This window comes from Symphalangus syndactylus, chromosome 6 (assembly GCF_028878055.3).
Source record: "Symphalangus syndactylus isolate Jambi chromosome 6, NHGRI_mSymSyn1-v2.1_pri, whole genome shotgun sequence".
In the NCBI taxonomy this organism is placed as follows: domain Eukaryota; kingdom Metazoa; phylum Chordata; class Mammalia; order Primates; family Hylobatidae; genus Symphalangus; species Symphalangus syndactylus.
Window position 1 is genome coordinate 94904311 of NC_072428.2, and position 23314 is coordinate 94927624.

At 43.2% G+C, this 23314-nt stretch overlaps 1 protein-coding gene across 3 annotated transcripts in view; it reads left to right on the top strand.

The window, feature by feature from the left end:
- The window catches only part of LHFPL3 (LHFPL tetraspan subfamily member 3), a 598000-nt gene that overhangs the window by 527824 nt on the left and 46862 nt on the right, over positions 1-23314 (top strand). The window contains exon 3 of one of the 3 annotated variants that reach the window (XM_055283532.2): positions 4905-4952. The exons of 1 other annotated variant lie outside the window; for it this stretch is intronic. In XM_055283532.2, the coding sequence (XP_055139507.1) occupies positions 4905-4921 (17 nt within the window). In that variant the 3' untranslated portion in view covers positions 4922-4952. The remainder of the gene's footprint in view (positions 1-4904; positions 4953-23314) is intronic. One more of the 3 variants, XM_063641597.1, reaches the window with a different exon arrangement.

Below are 23314 nucleotides of genomic sequence, written 5' to 3' on the forward strand. Positions count from 1 at the left end.
AAATTTTCTCCCATTCTGTAGGTTTCCTGTTCACTCTGATGGTAGTTTCTTTTGCTGTACAGAAGCTCTTTAGTTTAATTAGATCCCATTTGTCAATTTTGGCTTGTGTTGCCATTGCTTTTGGTGTTTTAGACATGATGTCGACATTTGCCCATGCCTATGTCCTGAATGGTATTGCCTAGATTTTCTTCTAGGGTTTTTATGGTTTTAGGTCTAACATGTAAGTCTCTAATCCATCTTAAATTAATTTTTGTATAAGGTATAAGGAAGGGATCCAGTTTCAGCTTTCTGCATATGGCTAGCCAGTTTTCCCAGCACCACTTATTAAATAGGGAATCCTTTCCCCATTGCTTGTTTTTGTCAGGTTTGTCAAAGATCAGATAGTTGTAGATATGCGGCATTATTTCTGAGGGCTCTGTTCTGTTCCATTGGTCTATATATCTGTTGTGGTACCAGTACCATGCTGTTTTGGTTACTGTAGCCTTGTAGTATAGTTTGAAGTCAGGCAGCGTGATGCCTCCAGCTTTGTTCTTTTGGCTTAGGATTGACTTGGCGATGCGGGCTCTTTTTTGGTTCCATATGAACTTTAAAGTAGTTTTTTCCAATTCTGTGAAGAAAGTCATTGGTAGCTTGATGGGGATGGCATTGAATCAATAAATTACCTTGGGCAGTATGGCCATTTTGACGATACTGATTCTTCCTACCCATGAGCATGGAATGTTCTTCCATTTGTTTGTATCCTCTTTTATTTCACTGAGCAGTGGTTTGTAGTTCTCCTTGAAGAGGTCCTTCGCATCCATTGTAAGTTGGATTCCTAGGTATTTTATTCTCTTTGAAGCAATTGTGAATGGGAGTTCACTCATGATTTGGCTCTCTGTTTGTCTGTGATTGGTGTATAAGAATGCTTGTGATTTTTGCACATTGATTTTGTATCCTGAGACTTTGCTGAAGTTGCCTATCAGCTTAAGGAGATTTTGGGCTGAGACAGTGGAGTTTTCTAGATATACAGTCATGTCATCTGCAAACAGGGACAATTTGACTTCCTCTTTTCCTAATTGAATACCCTTTATTTCCTTCTCCTGCCTGATTGCCCTGGCCAGAACTTCCAGCACTATGTTGAATAGGAGTGGTGAGAGAGGGCATCCCTGTCTTGTGCCAGTTTTCAAAGGGAATGCTTCCAGTTTTTGCCCATTCAGTATGATATTGGCTGTGGGTCTGTCATTAATAGCTCTTATTATTTTGATATACATCCCATCAATACCTAATTTATTGAGAGTTTTTAGCATGAAGCGTTATTGAATTTTGTCAAAGGCCTTTTCGCATCTGTTGAGATAATCATATGGTTTTTGTCTTTGGTTCTGTTTATATGCTGGATTATGTTTATTGATTTGCATATGTTGAACCAGCCTTGCATCCCAGGGATGAAGCCCACTTGATCACGGTGGATAAAGCTTTTTGATGTGCTGCTGGATTCGGTTTGCCAGTATTTTATTGAGGATTTTTGCATCGATGTTCATCAAGGATATTGGTCTAAAATTCTTTTTTTTGTAGTGTCTCTGCCAGGCTTTGGTATCAGGATGTTGCTGGCCTCATAAAATTAGTTAGGGAGGATTCCCTCTTTTTCTATTGATTGGAATAGTTTCAGAAGGAATGGTACCAGCTCTTCCTTGTACCTCTGGTAGAATTCAGCTGTGAATCCATCTGGTCCTGGACTTTTTTTGGTTGGGAAGCTATTAATTATTGCCTCAATTTCAGAGCCTGTTATTGGTCTATTCAGAGATTCAACTTCTTCCCGGTTTAGTCTTGGGAGGGTATATGTGTCCAGGAATTTATCCATTTCTTATAGATTTTCTAGTTTATTTGCATAGAGGTGTTTATAGTATTCTCTGATGGTAGTTTGTATTTCTGTGGGATCAGTGGTGATATCCCTTTTGTCATTTTTTATTGCGTCTATTTGATTCTTCTCTCTTTTCTTATTAGTCTTGCTAGCGGTCTATCAATTTTGTTGATCTTTTCAAAAAACCAGCTCCTGGATTCATTGATTTTTTTAAAGGGTTTTTTGTGTCTCTATTTCCTTCAGTTCTGCTCTGATCTTAGTTATTTCTTGCCTTCCGCTAGCTTTTGAATGTGTTTGCTCTTGCTTCTCTAGTTCTTTTAATTGTGATGTTAGGATGTCAATTTTGGATCTTTCCTGCTTTCTCTTGTGGGCATTTAGTGCTATAAATTTCCCTCTACACACTGCTTGAATGTGTCCCAGACATTCTGGTATGTTGTGTCTTTGTTCTTGTTGGTTTCAAAGAAAGAACACCTTTATTTCTGCCCTCATTTTGTTATGTACCCAATAGTCATTCAGGAGCAGGTTGTTCAGTTTCCATGTAGTGGAGCGGTTTTGAGTGAGTTTCTTAATCCTGAGTTCTAGTTTGATTGCACTGTGGTCTGAGACACAGTTTGTAATAATTTCTGTTTTTTTACATTTGCTGAGGAGTGTTTTACTTCTGACTATGTGGTCAGTTTTGGAATTGGTGTGGTGTGGTGCTGAAAAAAATGTATATTCTGTTGATTTGTGGTAGAGAGTTCTGTAGATGTCTATTAGGTCTGCTTGGTGCAGAGGTGAGTTCAATTCCTGGATATCCTTGTTAACTTTCTGTCTCATTGATCTGTCTAATGTTGACAGTGGGGTGTTAAATTCTCCCATTATTATTGTGTGGGAGTCTAAGTCTCTTTATAAGTCACTAAGGACTTGCTTTATGAATCTGGGTGCTCCTGTATTGGATGCATATACATTTAGGATAGTTAGCTCTTCTTGTTGAATTGATCCCTTTACCATTATGTAATGGCCTTCTTTGTCTCTTTTGATCTTTGTTGGTTTAAAGTCTCTTTTATCAGAGACTAGGATTGCAACCCCTGCCTTTTTTTGTTTTCCATTTGCTTGGTAGATCTTCCTCCATCCCTTTATTTTGAGCCTATGTGTGTCTCTGCCCATGAGATGGGTTTCCTGAATACAGCACACTGAGGGGTCTTGACTCTTTATCCAGTTTGCCAGTCTGTGCCTTTTAATTGGAGCATTTAGCCCATTTACATTTAAGGTTAATATTGTTATGTTTGAATTTGATCCTGTCATTATGATGTTTGTTAGCTGGTTATTTTGCTCATTAGTTGATGCAGTTTCTTCCTAGCCTTGATGGTCTTTTTTGAGACAGAGTCTCACTCTGTCTCCCAGGCTGGAGTGCAGTGGCGCGATCTCAGCTCACTTTAAGCTCTGCCTCCCGGATTCAAGCTATTCTCCTGCCTCAGCCTCCCAAGTAGCTGGGACTACAGGTGCCCACCACCACGCCTGGCTAATTTGTTGTATTTTTAGTAAAGACGGGGTTTCCCCATGTTAGCCAGGAATGCTACATGTTTTTAAATAAGATCTGTCTCAATAGGCCCATCTGCATGAGCAAATGCACCACGGGGAGGTGGAAAGAGTGGGATTCAAATTGAGAAAAAGTGCGGAACTAGGTGCGCCCTGGTGCTGACCAACTAGGGACTCAGAGCATGGTCAGCAAAGACAGACTCAAGCCCAGGTCATCCACAGGGCATTTTGCTTGCAGGTACTTTTAGACTAAGTGTCCCATTCTCCCCTGTTTGACCACAATATCCTGCCAAGTGAGGGCAAAGCTAATGAAATGGTTCTGGGAAAGAATGGGGGAGGGAAGTTCACCCACCTGCATGACTTGATGAACTAGTTGGTACTTACACCACCACCCAAACCCCCATCCATGCACGGGCACCTTTCAGCAGTTCTCTGTGAGGCACTAGATGGAGGCAATTGAGAAAATGCAAGACAACAGCATGGCAAGGCAATACCTGAGGATGTGTACATAGCCTTGAAGCGTCCAGTGTGAACCAGGCTTTAGGGTTCTAATTGATTTGTGTGTGTACAATTGATTTTTACTTATCTTTCTTTTAAAGCTACTCTGAATTGCTTTAGGCTAATCCAGAATGTGAAATGATATCCTCAAAGAATTTTAACAACACTTGAAACTATTGTTCAATCCATGTGTTTTTAACTTTTGTCTTTTTCCCTTGATTATTTTTCTTATTGAGCATCTAAAATTCTAAGTCCTTGACTTTCACTTCTTTTTCCTCTCCTTTGGGTGGTATTGCCTGAGGAAACTAAAGATAAAAGTAATAAAAACAACAATGATGTCTAACTCTTAGATAATGCTTGGTATTGACTAGGAATATTCTTTCCTTGGGCTTGTAGAATAATAGAGATATTCTAAGTATTTCTTTTCTTTCTTTTTTTGAGACACAATTTTGCTGTCATCCAGGCTGGAGTATAGTGGCACGATCTTGGCTCATTGCAACCTTTGCCTCCCAGGTTCAGGCAATTCTCCCTGCCTCAGACTCCCATGTAGCAGGGATTACAGGCGCCCACCACCACGCCTGGCTAAATTTTCCATTTTTAGTAGAAATGGGGTTTTGCCATGTTGGTCAGGCTGATCTCGAACTCCTGACCTCAAGTGATCCGCCCGCCTCGGCCTCCCAAAGTGGGGATTACAGGCGTGAGCCACTGCACCCGGCCTCTAAGTATTTCCCATGCGGTCATTCATTCCATCCTCACCAAAACGTGATGAGGTAAGTGCTACTATTGGCCCATTTTACGTTAGGAAACCGAAGCACAGGAAGATAAGACACTTGCCCAGGCCCCACAGCCAGCAAGTAGCCGGACTAAAGTTTGAACCAGACAGTCTGGCTCTCAGGATTGTGATTTTCCTCACTGTGAATCACGAAGCATGTCTCTGCACACCATCAATGGAATAGCCAGGAATGACGTTGTTAGTTTTAATCTTTAAAAAGCGAAGTATGAGCTCTTATTTTACCTTTAACCATTCTGTTTTTTCCTCCCACACTCTCAGATGATGGAAATGCTTAAGGCAAACTAAGGTAGTGTGAGACCACACCATGTAAGTGTGAGCATGGCTTTGTGGGTTCAGCTGTGTTTTGTGCGCTTCTGCCTTCTGTTCCCGCATGTTTTCTCCGCTGTTCTCTGATTTCCGCTTTCAGCGCTTAGCACTTGGGCCGCATGAAACTGCTGCTTTCAAGCCATAAATCTTCCGTCTTTGTTCCTGATTTTATATTTGTACTTCTCTCTCCCACAATCCCTGGCACTTGCAGCTGTCAGCCTGGCACCTCCCTGGGAAGGAGCTGGGGAGTCATGGGGGATGTGTTTGGTTATTGTTCTCTGACAATGAGCACTTGGATGATCAGCTTTTAGGATTCTAGGCATGTGTCCACACTTTCACTGCAACATGCTACTACAGAGTGCGGAACCACACATGTGGGCATCTCTGTACAAACCTTGTCATTTGTTATGCAGCGTTCTCTGGGGCCACTACCCTTTGGCGGATTACTGCTGTGGGTGTCTCCATAGAGTGAATGCCAAGTGAAAGTAAACACCATTGTGCCAAGTAACAGGGCTAAAATGAGCCATGGAGAAAAGAGGCCATCTTCTCATGTATTATGTTCCCTGCGTACACATATGTATGCGATGGAAACACGTATATATGTGGAACAAAACTGTGACTACGAAGGAAAAAGAATAATGGGTTTCAAGCCAGATATGGACTCTAGTGGCCCTTCATTGTACTGTTCACACATATACACACATGTGCACACACACAGTTCCTTCTGGTGTTCCTTGATTTTCCATTACCTATATCTCCAAACTGAGTGATTTCAATATGTGATAAACTCGATTTACAGAGTAAATTGGGAAGGAGGTATTTATCCCTAACAAACAGCATGTCTGGAACATTTAAAATATGATCCTGACTGTGATTGCAGGGTTGGAACTGCCTCTTGTTCTCAATTTCACTGAAGTTTCTGGTGTGTGTTGAATGGGAATTTGCAGGAAACTTCCCAAGTTAGTTGGAAGAGATGACAAGAATGTAAAATTAGAGGGGCTCTCATGAGATATGACTGAGCACTGCCCGTGCCCCTGCAGTGTTGAGGCCCAACCTGTCGTTTAGAAACAGAATTCTAGAGCTGATGAGTCCTTAGAAATAGAGCCTTCACTCCAGACCCCTTAATTCATAGAAAATGGCCAAGGTTTCAAGAGAGAAAGTTAACTTGCCCAAGATGGGGGCAGAGCCTGGATTAAAGCTTAATCCTCCTCTTCCCATCAAAGCATCTTTTTGGTGTGATGTCCCAGTTCATTTCTCTCTGGAAGAGAATCTCTTGCACACTACCAGGAGAGCCTTTTAAAAGTGAAGGAGCCTACATCCCGAAAAGGACCCCAGGTCCCTGTCCTGGCTCTGCCACGAAATATCTGGATGAGCTTGAGAAAGTTGCTGTGCCTCTCTTGGGCTCCTCATCTGTCAGTCAAATGAGTTTGAAAGCAGCTGATTTCAAAAGTACATGATGCTAAGTTTGGTGAGCAACCTCGGGCTTTTTTTCATGGAGTTTCCTCTCAGCAATATCCATTTTCCACTGTAGGATTATGAAAAAAGTTATAGTCAGGCTTTGCAAATGGGGACAGCCTCCAGGAGCAAGGGCCTTGTGAATTTCTGTAACTAAAGAAGAACAAGGACAGGATGGAGAAGGTGCAGATGAGGAACACACAGCCTGTGCCCTTTAGACGGACCTATCAAACTCAGATAGATGTGGCAAGCTCCAGTTTGGTCATCTCAAATCTGCCAATTTCAGTAGTTTGGGGTTATCCTGCTGGTATGTACTTCTCTTCTTCCTGAGATATCACTGATCAGTGCTCTGGAACTTGAGCAGACCCAACAGGTGAACAAGGTTACATTCTCTCCTTTGCAGTGTATTGCTAACCAAGTTAACAAGGCCAGGGAAGTCTCTGAGGCAGTCGGAGAAAAATTCAAAAGCCAGTAAGGCAAGAATAGAAACCCACACGCGCCAGCTTTCAGCAAAGTTTTGAGATACATCCTTCATTTACATAAAATTATGGAATTATAGTTATTAACCAAATATGCAATGTCTTTTTTTTAACAGAGCTTTCTCTTTCCATGGTAAGTAAATGGCATTTTTATGGTGAATTTTTTTTTCTTGGAGACGGAGTCTTGCTCTGTTGCCCAGGCTGGAGTGCAGTGGCATGATCTCAGCTCACTGCAACCGCCGACTCCCAGGTTTGAGCGATTCTTCTGCCTCAGCCTCCTAAGTAACTGGGACTACAGCTACACGCCACCATGCCCAGCTAATGTTTTGTATTTTTAATAGAGACGAGATTTCGCCATGTTGGCCAGGCTGGTATCGAACTCCTGACCTCAAGTGATCTGCTTACCTTGGCCTCCCAAAGTGCTGGGATTACAGGCATGAGCCGCTGGGATTACAGGCATGTGCCACTGTGACCGGCTATGATGAATCTTTTTTAGAGAGCAAAAAATCATCACTTGATTTAACATTTTGGTCCATTTGGGTTTTCATATATCAAGTTTAGCCGAATACACAACTTTTTCCAAAATAACGCATCTAGTCTGCAGCAGCGTTCTCTGAATCTGACACTGATTCAAAATCTGGTGGGAGGAGCAGGACAGGATATGGTAGAATAGGGAAAATCACAGAGGTGGATCATTTCTTGTATACTTCTTAGGTTCTAATGCGCTGGACAAATAGCACCACAAAGAACTATGGCCTCAGAAAGTATTACCAGGATAGAATTTCAGCTCCAGAATTTTGGCAGAGAAGGGACTAAGAGGCAGCTCATCTGGCTGGAAGGGTTGTACAAGGGGACTCGATGCCACCTCTGCATGGCACTTCACGTAAGATTGAAAGATGACAATCCACTATGTCATTTGAGGGAAGCAGCTGTTGGAGATAATGGAAGGGGACTATAGGCCCTTCTTGGCAACTATCACTGCCCTGGTGTTACCATTCCTTCTCCTGTGACAACGGTAGCACTGTTTGAAGAGGAAAATGGCATTCTTGGGCAGCCACACAAGACTAGTTGGTCTTCCCGCTGGGGATGATGGGCAGGCAGGCAAGAGTCACGAGCTCTTTGCCTTAGTTCTCCCTCTGCTGGAGAGCCCCCAAAAAACAGTCAGCCAGCTTGGAGTAGGGGGTGGGTTTCAGGCTGCTTCCAGGTCCTTCTTTGCCCTTTCCTAGGTTAATCATTGTCCTGCTGAGCCCTCTAGTGACCAAATTGGAAACTGCCGGTGTCTGAGGAAAGGGAGGGAGGGAGAGGAAGGGAAAGGGAAGGAAAAGGGGAAGGGGAAGGAAGGAGGAAAGGAGTCCTGTGGGCTGCCCCTGAGCCACAGCAAAGCACCCCACTGTCTGTGCAAGCCTCAGCCTGAAATACTTTCTGCATATTTCAGAAGAAAGGGCACATCTATGGCCTGAGATCCTAAAATATCAGCCTGGAGGCCTGGTGGCATGTCAGCATGCGAATATGCCAAGCTGGCTTCCTGGTTAGCCATGGTGATGATGAGAACTCTGCCTTTTTTTGTTTTTTTTTTGTTGTTGTTGTTTTAGACAAGATCTCACTCCGTCACCTGGGTTGCCAGATTGCCAGGCTAGAGTGCAGTGGTGCAATCTCCACTCACTGCAACCTCCACCTCTGGATTCAAGCAATCCTCCCACCTCAGCCTCCCATCCAAGTAGCTGGGACTACAGGCATGTGCTACCACACCCGGATAATTTTTGTATTTTTAGTAGAGATGGGGTTTCACTGTGTTGCCCAGGCTGGTCTTGAACTCCTGGGCTCAAGCCATCCACCTACTTCGGCCTCCCAAAGTTCTAGGATTACAGGTGTGAGCCACTGTGCCCAGCCAACTCTGCCTTCTTTTCTGCTTCTAGTTACTCCAGCTTAGTTCTGAGAACTACTAGAAGCTCTAGATTTGGCCAGGCCTTCGTGTCTTGCCATAGAGAAAACCCCAGAACTAACTGAGCTCCCGAGAGTCTGAAGAACCAGCCAACAGAGCCTGGCCATCTGACAGAGACACACATTAATTTGCTCCCTCAGGGCCCTGCACAGACCAGCCTGGCTCCTGGGGGCTGGGTGGCCCTGCACTGTGTGGGGGTCAAGGCCCTTGGCCCACTTAAGGTTCACTGAAAAGTCAGTAACACGCGGCAGATTGATTAACAAGAGAAAAGGCATATAAATGTATTTAACATGTATACCTGGCAGCCTTCAGAATGAAGATCCAAAGATTCAGGGGAAATTGCCCATTTTTATGCAGAAGTTCAACAAAGTAGTAGGGACAGCCATATAGAAATGTGATTGGACAAAAAGGTTAGGATCTAATGCTAACAGACAGAGTGGGGAAACACAGCAAGGCCTCTCTGTCTAGATTCTTCTTGACCTCTCTGAGACAGCCTTCCTTCCTTCTGGGTGTGGGGCAGGACGCTCTCTGGAATGGGGACCTTATGGCCCATAGTGAAACAAACAACAATTCCTTTATGGCCAGTTTTTATACAGATAGAGCAGAGGGAAAGTTAGAGTAATATATTTAGATGTTATGGCTGGCTTTGGAAAAAGAGGGTTCTGGTTTCTGTGACCAGCCTTGGGGAAGAGGGATTCTATTAGGTTCATGCAAAAGTAACTGCGGTTTTTTAGGCCGGGTGTGGTGGCTCATGCCTGTAATCCCAGCATTTTGGGAGGCCACGGTGGGCGGATCACCTGAGGTCGGGAGTTCATGACTGGCCTGACCAACACGGAGAAGCCCTGTCTCTACTAAAAACACAAAATTAGCCGGGCGTGGTGGCACATGCCTGTAATCCTAGCTACTTGGGAGGCTGAGGCAGGAGAATCACTTGAACCTGGGAGGCGGAGGTTGCCATGAGCCAAGATCACACCATTGCACTCCAGCCTGGGCAACAAGAGTGAAACTCCATCACAAAAAAAAAAAAAAAAGTAATTGTGGTTTTTGCCATTATCATTTCTATGGCTAGCCTTGAGGGAGAATGGGACTAGGAGACAGGAGAGCAAGTGAAGGTCAGAGAAGAGCTTTTGCTTCTGAGGCCTTCATTTTTGAGTGTTGTTTTCTGAGCCCCAACAACTGCGTCCCCAGACACCCACCTCCTAGACAGACAGAAAACAAGCCCAGCACCACCACTACCTCCAACACCCTGATGCAGAGGGCTTCCCCAGGACAAGAAGTAGGTTACACCTGACTGACATGAAACCAAATTATTATAATTGTTCCAAACTAGTGGAAATGTAGTCTCCAGACCAGCAGAATTGCCCAGAAACTTGTTAGAAATGCAAATTTTCAACCCCAGACCTGCTAAATCAGTAACTGTGGAGGTGAACCCCAGGAATCTGTATTCCATAAGCACTCTGGGTGATTCTGAGACCTGCCCCCGCAAAGTTTGAGAGCCACTGCTCCAAACACTGATTCTCAAATGTCTATTGATAAAGGATTAAAACTCTCAGTATTTAAAATGTAGGTTCTGACCCCTCACCCACAGAGATTTAGAAGTTCTGCAGTGGTGTGCATAAATCTGCTTTTTGACCATCATCCCAGGTACTTCTGATGTGGGAGACCCACAGGCCACCACTTTGACAGATTCTGCTCTAGAAGGAATAGCACCATCTTTGCTAGTAATTTTACCTTCTCTCTTGGAGATAAATATTGTTCTCATGTCTTGCCAGTCATGGAAGAGATCTCAGCAAGTATATCATAGTATTCCAAGTCTTCAGATGGGATTGTAATGTTTACTTTGACACATTAGTTTTTGCTCCCCTTGTAAGGAACATCTCAGTAGTATCTGCATCATAACTCAAAAAAGAAATATTTCTCTGAAAAGAAATATGAATTACTGAGAGAAAAGAAAGAACAGAAAGCCTGTGGCTGGGTGTTTTCTGAGCATGGGGACACATCTCCTTGGGAGTGTGAGTCTCTGGGCTGGTCTGCTGGGCTCAACCAAGAAGCCGTGAGGTATCTCTAGGCTGTGAGTCCATCAGAGAGCAAGTTGCCCCTTCTTCCTTCTCGGACAGTTGGAGATTTAGTGATGCTTTCCCAGTAAGATTCAAGAGGATAGCTGATTATCAAACTGCTAGGAAAAAAAAAAAAGGCTTTCAAAATCTGAGGTTAAGAGAATACTTGGCTTATACAGTCAAAGCATTGGTCACCCTGGAAAAATTAAGTTCATATTTGTGAAGATTGTTGTGAATATAAAGTCCCAACTCTCCTCAACACAGCTCTGGGCCGACTGGGAGCTCCAGAAGAGATTGTTCTTCTTTTGCATCACTTATCTCCCCCATCTAACCCTCCAATTCTCTCCAGAGCACCCACACCTTCATGGGGTACTAACTTCTTCGGATGTACCCCAAGAGAACTAAGGATACAGAGTCACATTTTCAAGAATTTGACAGGAGCAAAGCAAGAGACTTGGCGCTGAAGCTCCTTGTCACCCGTGACCTAGGGTCCACATTGCCCAGGCACCAGCACTGCAAAGATACCATCTGCTTGGGCCATGGCTTTCTCAGGCTCAAGCCTCTATTTTCAAACCACGTGAGTAGAGCAGGGGAAAAGCTGGGTCCTTCCATCGTTCCTTCCTCCTCCCTTCTGTCTCCTTTCCTTATCCATTTACCCACATTCCTTTTCCCACCTTGTCCATGCTTCTGTTACTTCCACCAACTTTTTTCCCTCTCCCTCTCATTTTTTCTTGGGCTGCCCACATCCTGGAAAGCAGATACCCCCTAACGCTCACACACACCCCAAAGAGCTCAAAGAGCTTCACCAGCATTAACTGCTGAAGCCATGTGCATCCTACCAGTCAGGGAATGCCAACTTAATGAACTGTAAGACATACTAAAAGGCAGATCTCCCCTCTCTCAGACAGACAGAGAAGGCAAGCAAGAAAGGGCAGAGCAGCAAAGGAAAATCCAAAGAGAAGCCACAAATGATTTGAATGTTAAACTTACTCGGTGTCCAGAAATGTGCAGCCTGCTGCCCCCAGCAGCGGGGATCAGGACACTAGGAAGGGAAGGGAGGTGGAGGAGGAGGGCCATGCTAAAAGTAGGGCAATAGTAAAGACAAGAGAAGGCTTTTGTCCAGAGAGTAAAGCCAGTCTTCACAGAGCTGTCCTGGTTAGGAAGAATCCTGTTTGGGAGTTGGGAATAGGCCAGGCTGGCCATGCTGACAGGGAGCTCTAACTTTTATCTCACTTACCTGTCCTTTGCTCCTGCCCCCAGGGCCAGCTCCATGTTCTTTGCTCCTACACAAGGGCCACATGACCAGTGCAGTCCTGCAGGGACCCAAGATCACAAGGGCTCACATGCTTGTGGTTTAATGCTCTGCAGCCCCAGTCTTGACATTGTTAATAGTCGTATCTTTGAATGTGTGTTTTGTAAGTGAACTCTGATGGGACAGTGGGCTACTGGAGCATGGGGGATGGGGGCATGAGACTGTTCATGGGACCAGCTTCCTGCTGCCTCCTCCTCCCTCCACCCTCTTCCCAGTCCCACCCCCACCTTCTGGCAGATGGGTTCTCAGCCCACTCTCTTGAACCCTGAAACCCTGAGCCCTGCCCAGCCTGCTTTCCCTGTGCCTGCCCAGTAACCACTGCCACTGTCTGCCCCAGGCAGGAGTTTGGCACAGAGGGGAGGATCATAGTTGAACGTACCTATCCTGAAGCATCTCGGGGCAGGGCATAGCAGCGTCTGTCCCTGCCCAGGACTGGCAGTGCTGCAATGTGTCTGGTGGACAGTGGACAGAGTCCAGAGCTCAACGAGGAGCAAGCCTATTGCCCACCTCGATCCAGTTACCTAGCAGAGATGTTACAATACCCTTGGGGTCATTTGTGTGCCATGGGTTGGGAATACCACCAGTGAGAAGGGGAGGTTCCTCAAGTCAGGGGACAAAGAGTTGGGCCAGCAGCTGGTGGGAGAGAGAATCTGAAAAGCCATCAGGCCTGAGTGACAGGCTGTGAGGATCCTACGTACCCCCATGCCAGAGGGAGTGCTTTCAGCCAGTTCACTTGAGCCTACTCTGTGCCTGAGGGACCTTTCACTCCCTCCTTCCAACCTTCTGGAATATGTCTGTGTTTGCCTTTTCTGGCCAGCACACAGCACCTTCCAGGGACAAAATGCAGATTGCGTGACTTCAGTGATTGTACAGATGAGTTAAATGCTCTGACATTTGCATTTAAACTGGCATTGCATGAAATAAAAATGAATGGTAAATTAGTGCTAATTTGATTTATTTTTATTTACTTAGAATGACATTTAAAAGTATATTTTCGGCCGGGCGCGGTAGCTCACGCTTGTAATCCCAGCACTTTGGGAGGCCGAGGCGGGCAGATCACGAGGTCAGGAGATCAGGACCACGGTGAAACCCCGTCTCTATTAAAAATACAAAAAATTAGCCGGGCGTGGTGGCGGGCGCCTGTAGTCCCAGCTACTCAGAGAGGCTGAGGCAGGAGAATGGCGTGAACCTGGGAGGCGGAGCTTGCAGTGAGCCGAGATCGCGCCACTGCACTCCAGCCTGGGTAACAGAGTGAGACTCCGTCTCAAAAAAAAAAAAAAAAAAAAAAGTATATTTTCAAAATCCCACAACAGGATGAGAGGGACCACAGGAAAAAGGGAAAATGTTTGTATTTTAGTAACTTAGTGGCACTTTTTCCTGCTTTTTGAACAATTTTCATTTAACACTGGATCTGCAAATTATGTAGCTGGTCCTATCTGCAGCCTAGTTCCACCTTGACTTGGAGATGATCATCTTTGCCTCTATACAATGTTAGAGGTGGAATTCTAATCCTGTAGGGGGAAAACAGTTCTCTGACTGTAGGTAATTTCAATCTTATTATCCGTTTACCCACCAGAGAAAAAAAGGAAGAAACTTAAAAGTAAAAAGCAAAGAGGTGCTTGCATTTAGACAAGCATCACAGGGGAGGAAAAACAATTCTTTTACCCTTTTGAGTTCTTAGCTGGGATGAACCCCTGTAATAAAAGACAGGTTAACAAGATAAAAACAAACAGAAGTTTAAGAACATAACTTCACGTATACATAGGAGATACCCAGAGACTTGAGCAAATTTCAAAGAGGTGGCTTTAAGTTCAGGCTTAAATACCATCTTCAGCTGAAACAAAGAAAGGAGGGTATTGCAAGGGCCAGTTAGGGGGAGGTGACCAGAAACAAAGAAAGGAGGGTATTGCAAGGGCCAGTTAGGGGGAGGTGACCAGGAAAAGCATGGTAAACAAGTGGAAGGTTTGTTATCCATATTTGAGTGCCTTGTTCATTGATAAGTCTGACTTAGAGTCATCCTTCTTTACTCAATACAGAAGTTCACCCTCATGAATGGAGATTTCCTTTCTGGATGTGAATTTCCCTTACAAAAGGGAACTCCTACCCTGTCTTCAGAGCTTCTCCTGTGTCTGCAGTTTCTCAAAATAATCAGCTCAAAATTATCCTTATACTGAAGAAATGTATTTCAGGATGGCATACTCTAGCTGGTAACTTCCTATATGCACAGGGCAATGTGAGATCTATTCATTAATTATGAGAGACTCTCTTCAACAATGTATCTTCTTATACTCAACACAGATTGTCCATACTTTCAGCATATTACAAATGATTTAGGTCATTTATCACCTTTCAGTCTGAAGTCCGGCGCCTCAAATGACAATAAGCTTGTAATTTCTCATAGCTTCAGTATGAAAAAAAGGGAATAAAGCAAAATTAAGAAAATATCACTTCCGTAGCACCATTTGTCTAAGTAAAATGTGCAGGGCTACATTTTAAATGATATTTTTTAAAGGGAGAGTAGAGCACCTTGGCCCTTCCTCCCAGGTCAAAAAAAAAAAAACTATATATAAAGTGAGGCATGCAATGGTGTATAATTTCTCATAATTACTCTCCATTGACTATTAACGTATCCACCCAAACACACCTTTCTCTGCACTTTTGTGAACCTCAGTAAGCTCTTTAGTCTGGCGTGGGAAGCTTAATGTATTTCCTGTGAAATTGTACCATGCTCCTTGATCAGCTTATCCGAGGTTTGCAAATTGAAAAAACTTCATTCCTGGCATCAGCAGCCTGTTAAATTGGTTCTGATTAATAATTGAATCTTAAGACCCTTTCAAGACAACATTTATGACAACAGATTAGTGAGGAGAGGAGAGTGATACCGTGCGACACCGTGTCATGATGGAACAGACTGATGACCTCACCTGGAGGTTAAATGTGGAGCCCAGACTGGGGGAGCTTAAATCCTTAGAGAAATCCATCATCAAAATACACAGAACATCTCCCCTGCAGACTGATGGGCCTACCTATCATTTATTTTCCAGTGATATACTTTTAATGCTGATCAAGATGCATTCTTTTTGGACTTGGAGTGTGACTGCAGGTCACATTCTTATGTTTCACATTAAGCTCTCTTGGATTTTAAATTATTTATAATGGTGTTGCAGAATATTTCTTCCTTTCATCCTGAGGAGAAAATACAATCATCCTGAAATGTCACACTAGAGAAACAGATATGCTCCTAGCTTAACAATCCAAAAGAATGCCCTTCTGGATGTTTTTCAGACATATGGATGTCCAAATAACTCCAGATTTTTCTTTTTTTTTTTTTTTTTAGTCGGAGTCTCACTCTGTCACCCAGTCTGGAGTGCAGTGGCACAATCTCAGCTCACTGCAACCTCCACCTCCTGGGTTCAAGTGATTCTCTTGCCTCAGCTTCCCGAGTAGCTGGGATTACAGGTGCACGCCACCATACCAGTTAAAGTAGAGACTGGGTTTCACCTTGTTGCCCAGGCTGGTCTCCAACTCCTGACCTCAAGTGATCTGCCTGCCTTGGCCTCCCAATGTGCTGGGATTACAGGCATGAGCCAAATTAACTCCAGATCTTTATAGCAAATCCTTTAAGCGTGTCCATGCTTGCGCAACACCGAAACTTGCCTGGACCCAGAATCTCCCAACCCCATCTATGATTGAAGATAATTTCAGTCCTGTTATTCTTTTACCCATGTGAGAAAAAGAAGGAAAACTAATAGTAAAAGAATAAAGAGATTCAATTGACAAATGGGATCTAATTAAACTAAAGAGCTTTTGCACAGCAAAAGAAACTACCATCAGAGTGAACAGGAAACCTACAAAATGGGAGAAAATTTTCACAACCTACTCATCTGACAAAGGGCTAACATCCAGAATCTACAATGAACTCAAACAAATTTACAAGAAAAAAACAAACAACCCAATCAAAAAGTGGGCAAAGGACATGAACAGACACTTCTCAAAAGAAGACATTTATGCAGCCAAAAAACACATGAAAAAATGCTCATCATCACTGGCCATCAGAGAAATGCAAATCAAAACCACAATGAGATACCATCTCACACCAGTTAGAATGGCCATCATTAAAAAGTCAGGAAACAATAGGTGCTGGAGAGGATGTGGAGAAATAATAGGAACACTTTTACACTGTTGGTGGGACTGTAAACTAGTTCAACCATTGTGGAAGTCAGTGTGGCGATTCCTCAGGGATCTAGAACCAGAAATACCATTTGACCCAGCCATCCCATTACTGGGTATATACCCAAAGAACTATAAATCATGCTGCTATAAAGACACGTGCACACGTATGTTTACTGCGGCACTATTCACAATAGCAAAGACTTGGAACCAACCCAAATGTCCAACAACGATAGACTGGATTAAGAAAATGTGGCACATGTACACCATGGAATACTATGCAGCCATAAAAAATGATGAGTTCATGTCCTTTGTAGGGACATGGATGAAACTGGAAACCATCATTCTCAGTAAACTATCGCAAGGACAAAAAACCAAACACCGCATGTTCTCACTCATAGGTGGGAATTGAACAATGAGAACACATGGACACAAGAAGGGGAACATCACACTCCGGGGACTGTTGTTGGGAGGGGGGAGGGACAGCATTAGGAGATATACCTAATGCTAAATGATGAGTTAATGGGTGCAGCACACCAACATGGCACATGGATACATATGTAACAAACCTGCACATTGTGCACATGTACCCTAAAACTTAAAGTATAATAATAATTAAAAAAAGAAAAAAAAGAATAAAGGGATTCTTGCATTTAGATGAGCATCTGTCACATTTTTCGGTAACCCCTGGAGTTTCTCAAAGGAGGAGTGTCAGCTGCCTAAAAGTATATCAGAACCATCTGGGGGATTAGTTTAGAATGCCAATGCCTGCACTCTGCCCAGATCTCCTGATTCTGACCCAGGAATTTTTTTTTTTTTTTTTTTTTTTTTTTTTTTTTTTTTTTGAGACAGAGTCTTGCTCTGTCACACAGGCTGGAGTGCAGTGGCGCGATCTTGGCTCACCACAACCTCTGCCTCCGGGTTCAAACAATTCTCCTGCCTCAGGCTCCTGAGTAGCTGGGATTACAGGCACCCGCTACCACACCCAGCTAATTTTTGTATTTTTAGTAGAAACAGCATTTCACCATGTTGGTCAGGCTGGTCTCAAACTCCTGACCTCGTGATCCACCTGCCTCAGCCTCCCAAAGTGCTGGGATTACAGGCATGAGCCACTGAGCCCAGCGAACTCCAGAATTTTTTAGTTAACCAGGAGGCTCTTATGTGGTGCAATTTGAGAACCACCAACCTCTAGACACTTTCACTAATTTCAGTGTATTATTAAATCTAAGGATCCAAAAATTGTATTGTACACGTGAGAATCTTTAAATCACTTGCTTAGTAGAACGAATTTGTATGTTTTTTAACTGCCAGAAATTGAAAACAAATTTCTTTTAACATTCCCCTTTTCAGTAAGCATTTATTGTGACCTGGGTACTGTGTATTATAGTAAGGTGTATTATGACCTGGATACTGTGCTAGGTTCTGTACATTAACTGATCTTCAGAGCTTCTCTATGGGCATTGATACCCTGCATGTTCAGTATACATCAGAAAATCTCAGGCTGCAAGAATGGGATGAAAAGTGAATCTTTGAAAGGCTTAGCAAAAAAGATAATAATAACAGCTAACAGAATCCCAATTTCCTTGCATTTTTGTGATTGTGCTGTATGCCAGGGAATTTCCCTATATTATCTCATTTCACCCGCATGATAACTTATGAAGTAGGTACAGGCAGATTGTTCCCATTTCATAGACGTTCATTGTACACAAGAGGACACCATAGCTCAGTGAGCCTATTTGACTAGTAGGTGATGCAGCAAGGACGCACTCCCAGCAATCTGCCTCTGGAACGAAGGCTTTTTATTCACCACTACCACGGCAGTTTTCCTTTCCATAATAAGGCAGGGCCAGGAAATGATGCTACCAAATGCAAATATAATATCATACATCCAACTAATTTCTATTCCAATAGTGATTCATTCTATATTATTTTACTCGTTCTATATTATGGATTCATGAAGTATACAATGTATGCCAGACCTTATACCAGGCTCTGGGGATACAAGATGAATAAATGTGTGCCTCAAGAAGCTCCCAGTTACTGAGACATCCAGTTATATAGAAAGTTCAGAATTAGAACTCAGAACCCCCAACTTCCTTGAGGCTATTGGCATGCCTTTCTAAAATGCTCCCAGGAAAATTAATTTCCAACCTTGTTGCATTATTGTGATGTCAGAACAACTCTGCCAATTTGGCTGTTCTTACTCAACCAAAACCACTCCTGGGGGCAGTAGATTTGAAACTGAATCCTCTTTGTCATGAAATCTGGAGAATTATAATTTTTAACATGTTTTGATGTGTTAATGTTAGTCTTTTTCCTCCTTTCTGGATGCTGGTAAAATTTACTGAACTCCCAAAACTGGCACCCTCAGTGTAATTCCTAATAAATAAAGACTGAAACTATGCACAAGAGCAGCGGGGAGTTTTCTAGCTGAAAATTCCACAGGAAACGGGGTGTGTGGTTTGCAATCATTACTACACAGCAGCTTCTGTGGCAGTTAAAATCAAGTTAAAGTCAAGTAGGTAAATTCTAGCTGTGTCCCAGGCTACTTCCTGCCATGAAGGCTGAATGCAAACCAGAGTAGCTCACCATCAATATAAAAACTGTGTACAGAGTTTTCCTCAGCCGCTTTAACATTACAGGTGTTTCAGGACTGTTGGAGGATTCCTGGGGCAAAATAAACCTAGGGTCTCAGTTACAGGCTGTGGGAGCCACAGGCTGTGGCTCAGATCTTACTGCAACCTGCAACTTGCTGGCCTCCTCACCTTTCAATCTTTGGTGCCCAAGAGCAGATCTACCTTGGGAGATCCCCTCTCGAAGGTAAATAATAGACAGACAGTCCTGCCCTGTCCTGCTCAGACATCGTCATCACCCCAGGTTGCTTTCTCCCACCTCGAAAACCCTCCATCCAGGACCACACCCATACCCTATCTGCCTTCTCCACTTCCATTTCTAGGCAGCTGAGCATAGCTGGAAAAAGACCCCAAACATGGTGATGTATCTACATACATACCTCTAGCCTCTGCTGCCCACTCCCTGCCACTTGGTACCTCTTTCATTTCTTGCAGACCCCTCCCACATCCCTTCCAGAAGTGGCTCCAAACCTCCTCCTCTTTGCCCAAGCCTTCAGCACACCTCCACCCTCACTGAACCCCAACAGCCCCTGCTGGGATAAAACTCATCAATGACAGCTTCTCCAAATTCCTTCCCTCACCCCAAATCTTTTATTTTCAACGTTTTATAGTCTCATCTCTGTCTCTGTCATTTTTCTGTCCCAGAGCCTACTATTCCTCCTGAGTTCTTAATCCCCTCCCCTTGAGTCCCTCCAGAGGTTGGAGTCTGTCAATTACTTTCTTTTTCTCCACATTGGAGTACTTTCTCCCAAGTTGCATCTTCCCATCATCCTATAAATGTGCTTATCCTATAACAGTGCAGGACCACTACCTGCACATGCCATACCTAGAGCTTTTACTTGTTCTCTCACCTTTTCACTCCCAAAATTTTATTAAAAAAAAAAATCTGTTGGCAGGGGACGGTCGCTCACACCTGTAATCCTAGCACTTCGGGAGGCCAAGGCAGGTGGATCACCTGAGGTCAGGAGTTCGAGACCAGCCTGGCCAACATGGCAAAACCCAGTCTCTACTAAAAAAAAATACAAAAATTAGCCGGGCATGTTGGCAGGGGCCTGTAATCCCAGCTATTTAGGAGGCTGAGGCAGGAGAATCACTTGAACCCAGGAAGTGGAGGTTGTAGTGAACCAAGATCACACCACTGCACTCCAGCCTGGGCGACAGAGTAAGACATTGTCTCAAAAAAAAAAAAAGAAAATCTGTTATTCACATTTCTATTACCACCCTACCTAGTCACTCTTTTTGAAAAAAATTATTATCAATATTTTCTGCATGCAAAAAAGTATTAAGTAGGCCAGGTGTGGTGGCTCATGCCTGTAATCCTAGAACTTTGGGAGGCTGAGGTAGGCAGATCACTTGAGGTCAGGAGTTCAAAACCAGCCTGGCCAACATAGTGAAACCCAGTCTCTACCAAAAACACAAAAATTAGCCGGGCATGGTGGCACATGCCTGTAGTCCCAACCACTCAGAAGGCTGAGGTAGGAGAATCACTTGAACCCAGGAGGTGGAGGTTTCAGTGAGCTGAGATCATACCACTACACTCCAGCCTGGGTGACAGAGCAAGACTCCGTCTCAAAATAAATAAATAAATAAAGTATAAGTAGAGGTATGAATAGGGAGACCACAGAGGATTTTTAGAACAATGAAACTACTTAGGATACTATAATAGTGGATACACATCTGTCAATTTGTCCAAATCCATAGAATGTGTAATATTAAAGTGTACTCTAATGTAAACTATAAACTCTGGGTGATAATGATGTGTCGATGTAGGTTTATCGATTGTAACAAATGTACTACTGGTAGCAGATGTTGATAGTGCAGAAAACAGTGCATACCTGGGGACAACTTGTGTAAGGGCACTCTCTGTACCTTCTGCTCAATTTTGCTGCAAACCTAAAACTACTCTAAAAGTAACATTTTTTCAAAAGCATAAACTATGATGTGATAAACACCTGCTTACCACTTGGCTTAAGAAATAAAATATAACCAATAACCCCACTCAGAGTTGGACCGGGACTTAATTTCACTTCTTATCCTTCTACCACCACCCCCAAATACACACACACACACGCATACCTCAAATGGCCTTTTTCTTTCAGGCCTGTTGTGCAAACTTACTTGGCTCTCCCTGCCCAATGCAGGCAGGGTTGATTATGAAATAATCCACTGCTGAATAATGAACTTTGCATGGTGTAGTTACTTCCAGCAATATATTTGTTCTAAATCTGAGCACCAACTAAAGATTTGCTGAGTCTCTGTTTATCAAATGCCGATCAAGCATTTTACCACTAATAAAGGAAGCTCATAACATCCTGGGGGTTCACTGTATGTGCAAAGAGCTAAAGACCTCTAGGTTTCCCAGGATAGTCCTCCAAGGGCCGCCCTGGGGATGCCCCTTAAGGATCTACACCCATTCCTTTCATACCGCCCCCATTGTGCAGTCTCTTCACAAAAGTATCAGGGTTTTTCAACCAGACACTTTAAGAGGGAGCAGTAAGAGCCTATTCTAAGTATCTTAAAAGGCAGCTATATGTAACAGTTTAAAAGTATTTATGTGTATTTCATCCCCTAGAATGTAAAGTGTTTATAGAAGAAATTTCAGACTCTACCAGTGAATGCCTCTTTCTCTTCTGACATCTCTCTCTTGCCAAGAACTAGAAAAATTAAATAAAATATTTAAACTTATATCTCCGTCTCCAGAGTAGACAGGGACACATACAGTATGCTAAGAATCCAGCCCCAAGTAGACAGGAGAATTTAATCTTTTTTATTTTAAATTTTTTCTGGGATATGTTTTTATCAATACAACTACCAGAGGCAATGCCATCTCAGACTTTTCTCCGACAATCTTGTGTTTTCCACTGTCACATGCAATTAGGTGCTATTTATAGCTTTTTTAAAAAAGTAAAACATAAGATAGTAAGAGATAGCAGGTGAATTCTCCATTTTGTTGTTGATAAAGGTTTCTTTCAATATTATTTAAGCCAGATATTTTTCATCTATATTAGTTGTATTAGATTGTGTGTTAGTATGGGGAAAAGGAGAAGAAAGGGAGTGATCAAAGATAGTTTCAAAAACATTTTGCCCCCCTAAGAGGACATAAGACAGCAAGAAAGGGTACAAGGCAGGTCTGGGTTTGATACTTAGCTCTTTGGCTTACAGTGTATATGACCTTGGGAAGTACATTTAACTATTTTTTCTCATATATAAAATGAGCAATAATGTTTACCTCAGGGAGTTTTTGTGAGGACTGTGCCTACATCAGTCAGATACCAGCAGGAGACAGATGGCACCTTCAAACAGGGTAATTTAGGAGAGTTGGGAGAAGCAGCTGTTTCCACAGCTATGGATAGGACTTGGGAGAACCTTGAGGGATGACGGGGCCTCCCAGGTTAGCAACAGAGAGAGCTGTTATCTAATGCTGGAGAGAAGTGTAGCTGAAGCTGTCTGTACCTGTGGCTAGAGGAGGGGCCTCCTGGCAGAAGCGGTGGCCTTCCCTAAAAAAATGCAGCCACCCAACCTGGGCCCTGGGGAGAGAAAAAACCCCAACCTCTCTCTCCTGCCATCCCCCATTCTCCTGCTTGTGTCTCCTGTTGGCGGAAACCAGAGGACAAAAGAGCCCAGTGGACACAGTCTAAAGAGGTCAGCTCCTAGTGGAGAAGGTTGGAGAAAAGATCAGGAAGGGCAATCAGAAAATATCTAGCAAAGTGCTTAATCTATTTTAGTCTTCTTCCTCACTGCTCCCAGTTGCATTTTCCTCATCAAGCGATCTGATCTGGAAATTGGAAAGGTTTGAGCTGCTAAAACCCCTAAATTCAAAGGGCATTCATTATTTTATTTGATCCCCATAGCACTCTATTAGGTAACTGGGGCACATGGTATTATATGGAGGCTGGAGAGATTAAATGACTTTTCAAAGACTATAGAAGGTTCAAAGCTATAACCCAGATTCCTTAAATTTGTGAGATATCCTAGAGATACAGATGCTGAAAAAGGTTATTTGAAGATGAACCCTTTGAGTAAGTGGATCTTAAGCATTGTCATCCTCCAGGTACTTCCATCGGGCATCAAGAAAGGATTTCATTCTACTTATAATAAAGCATTTGTGTGTATGTATAATATATATGCATATGTATTTCCCTATATATTATTTATAATAGAGGAGATATATATATCTATACATAGATATAGAGATAGATCTCAAAAGATACAAGCAGATGAAGTGAACAGATAGTGTTAATTCAGACTGAAGAAGTTATCTGAATCTTCGTTTGTGTAGATTTACAATCTACATGCAATATTAACTAAATCAGA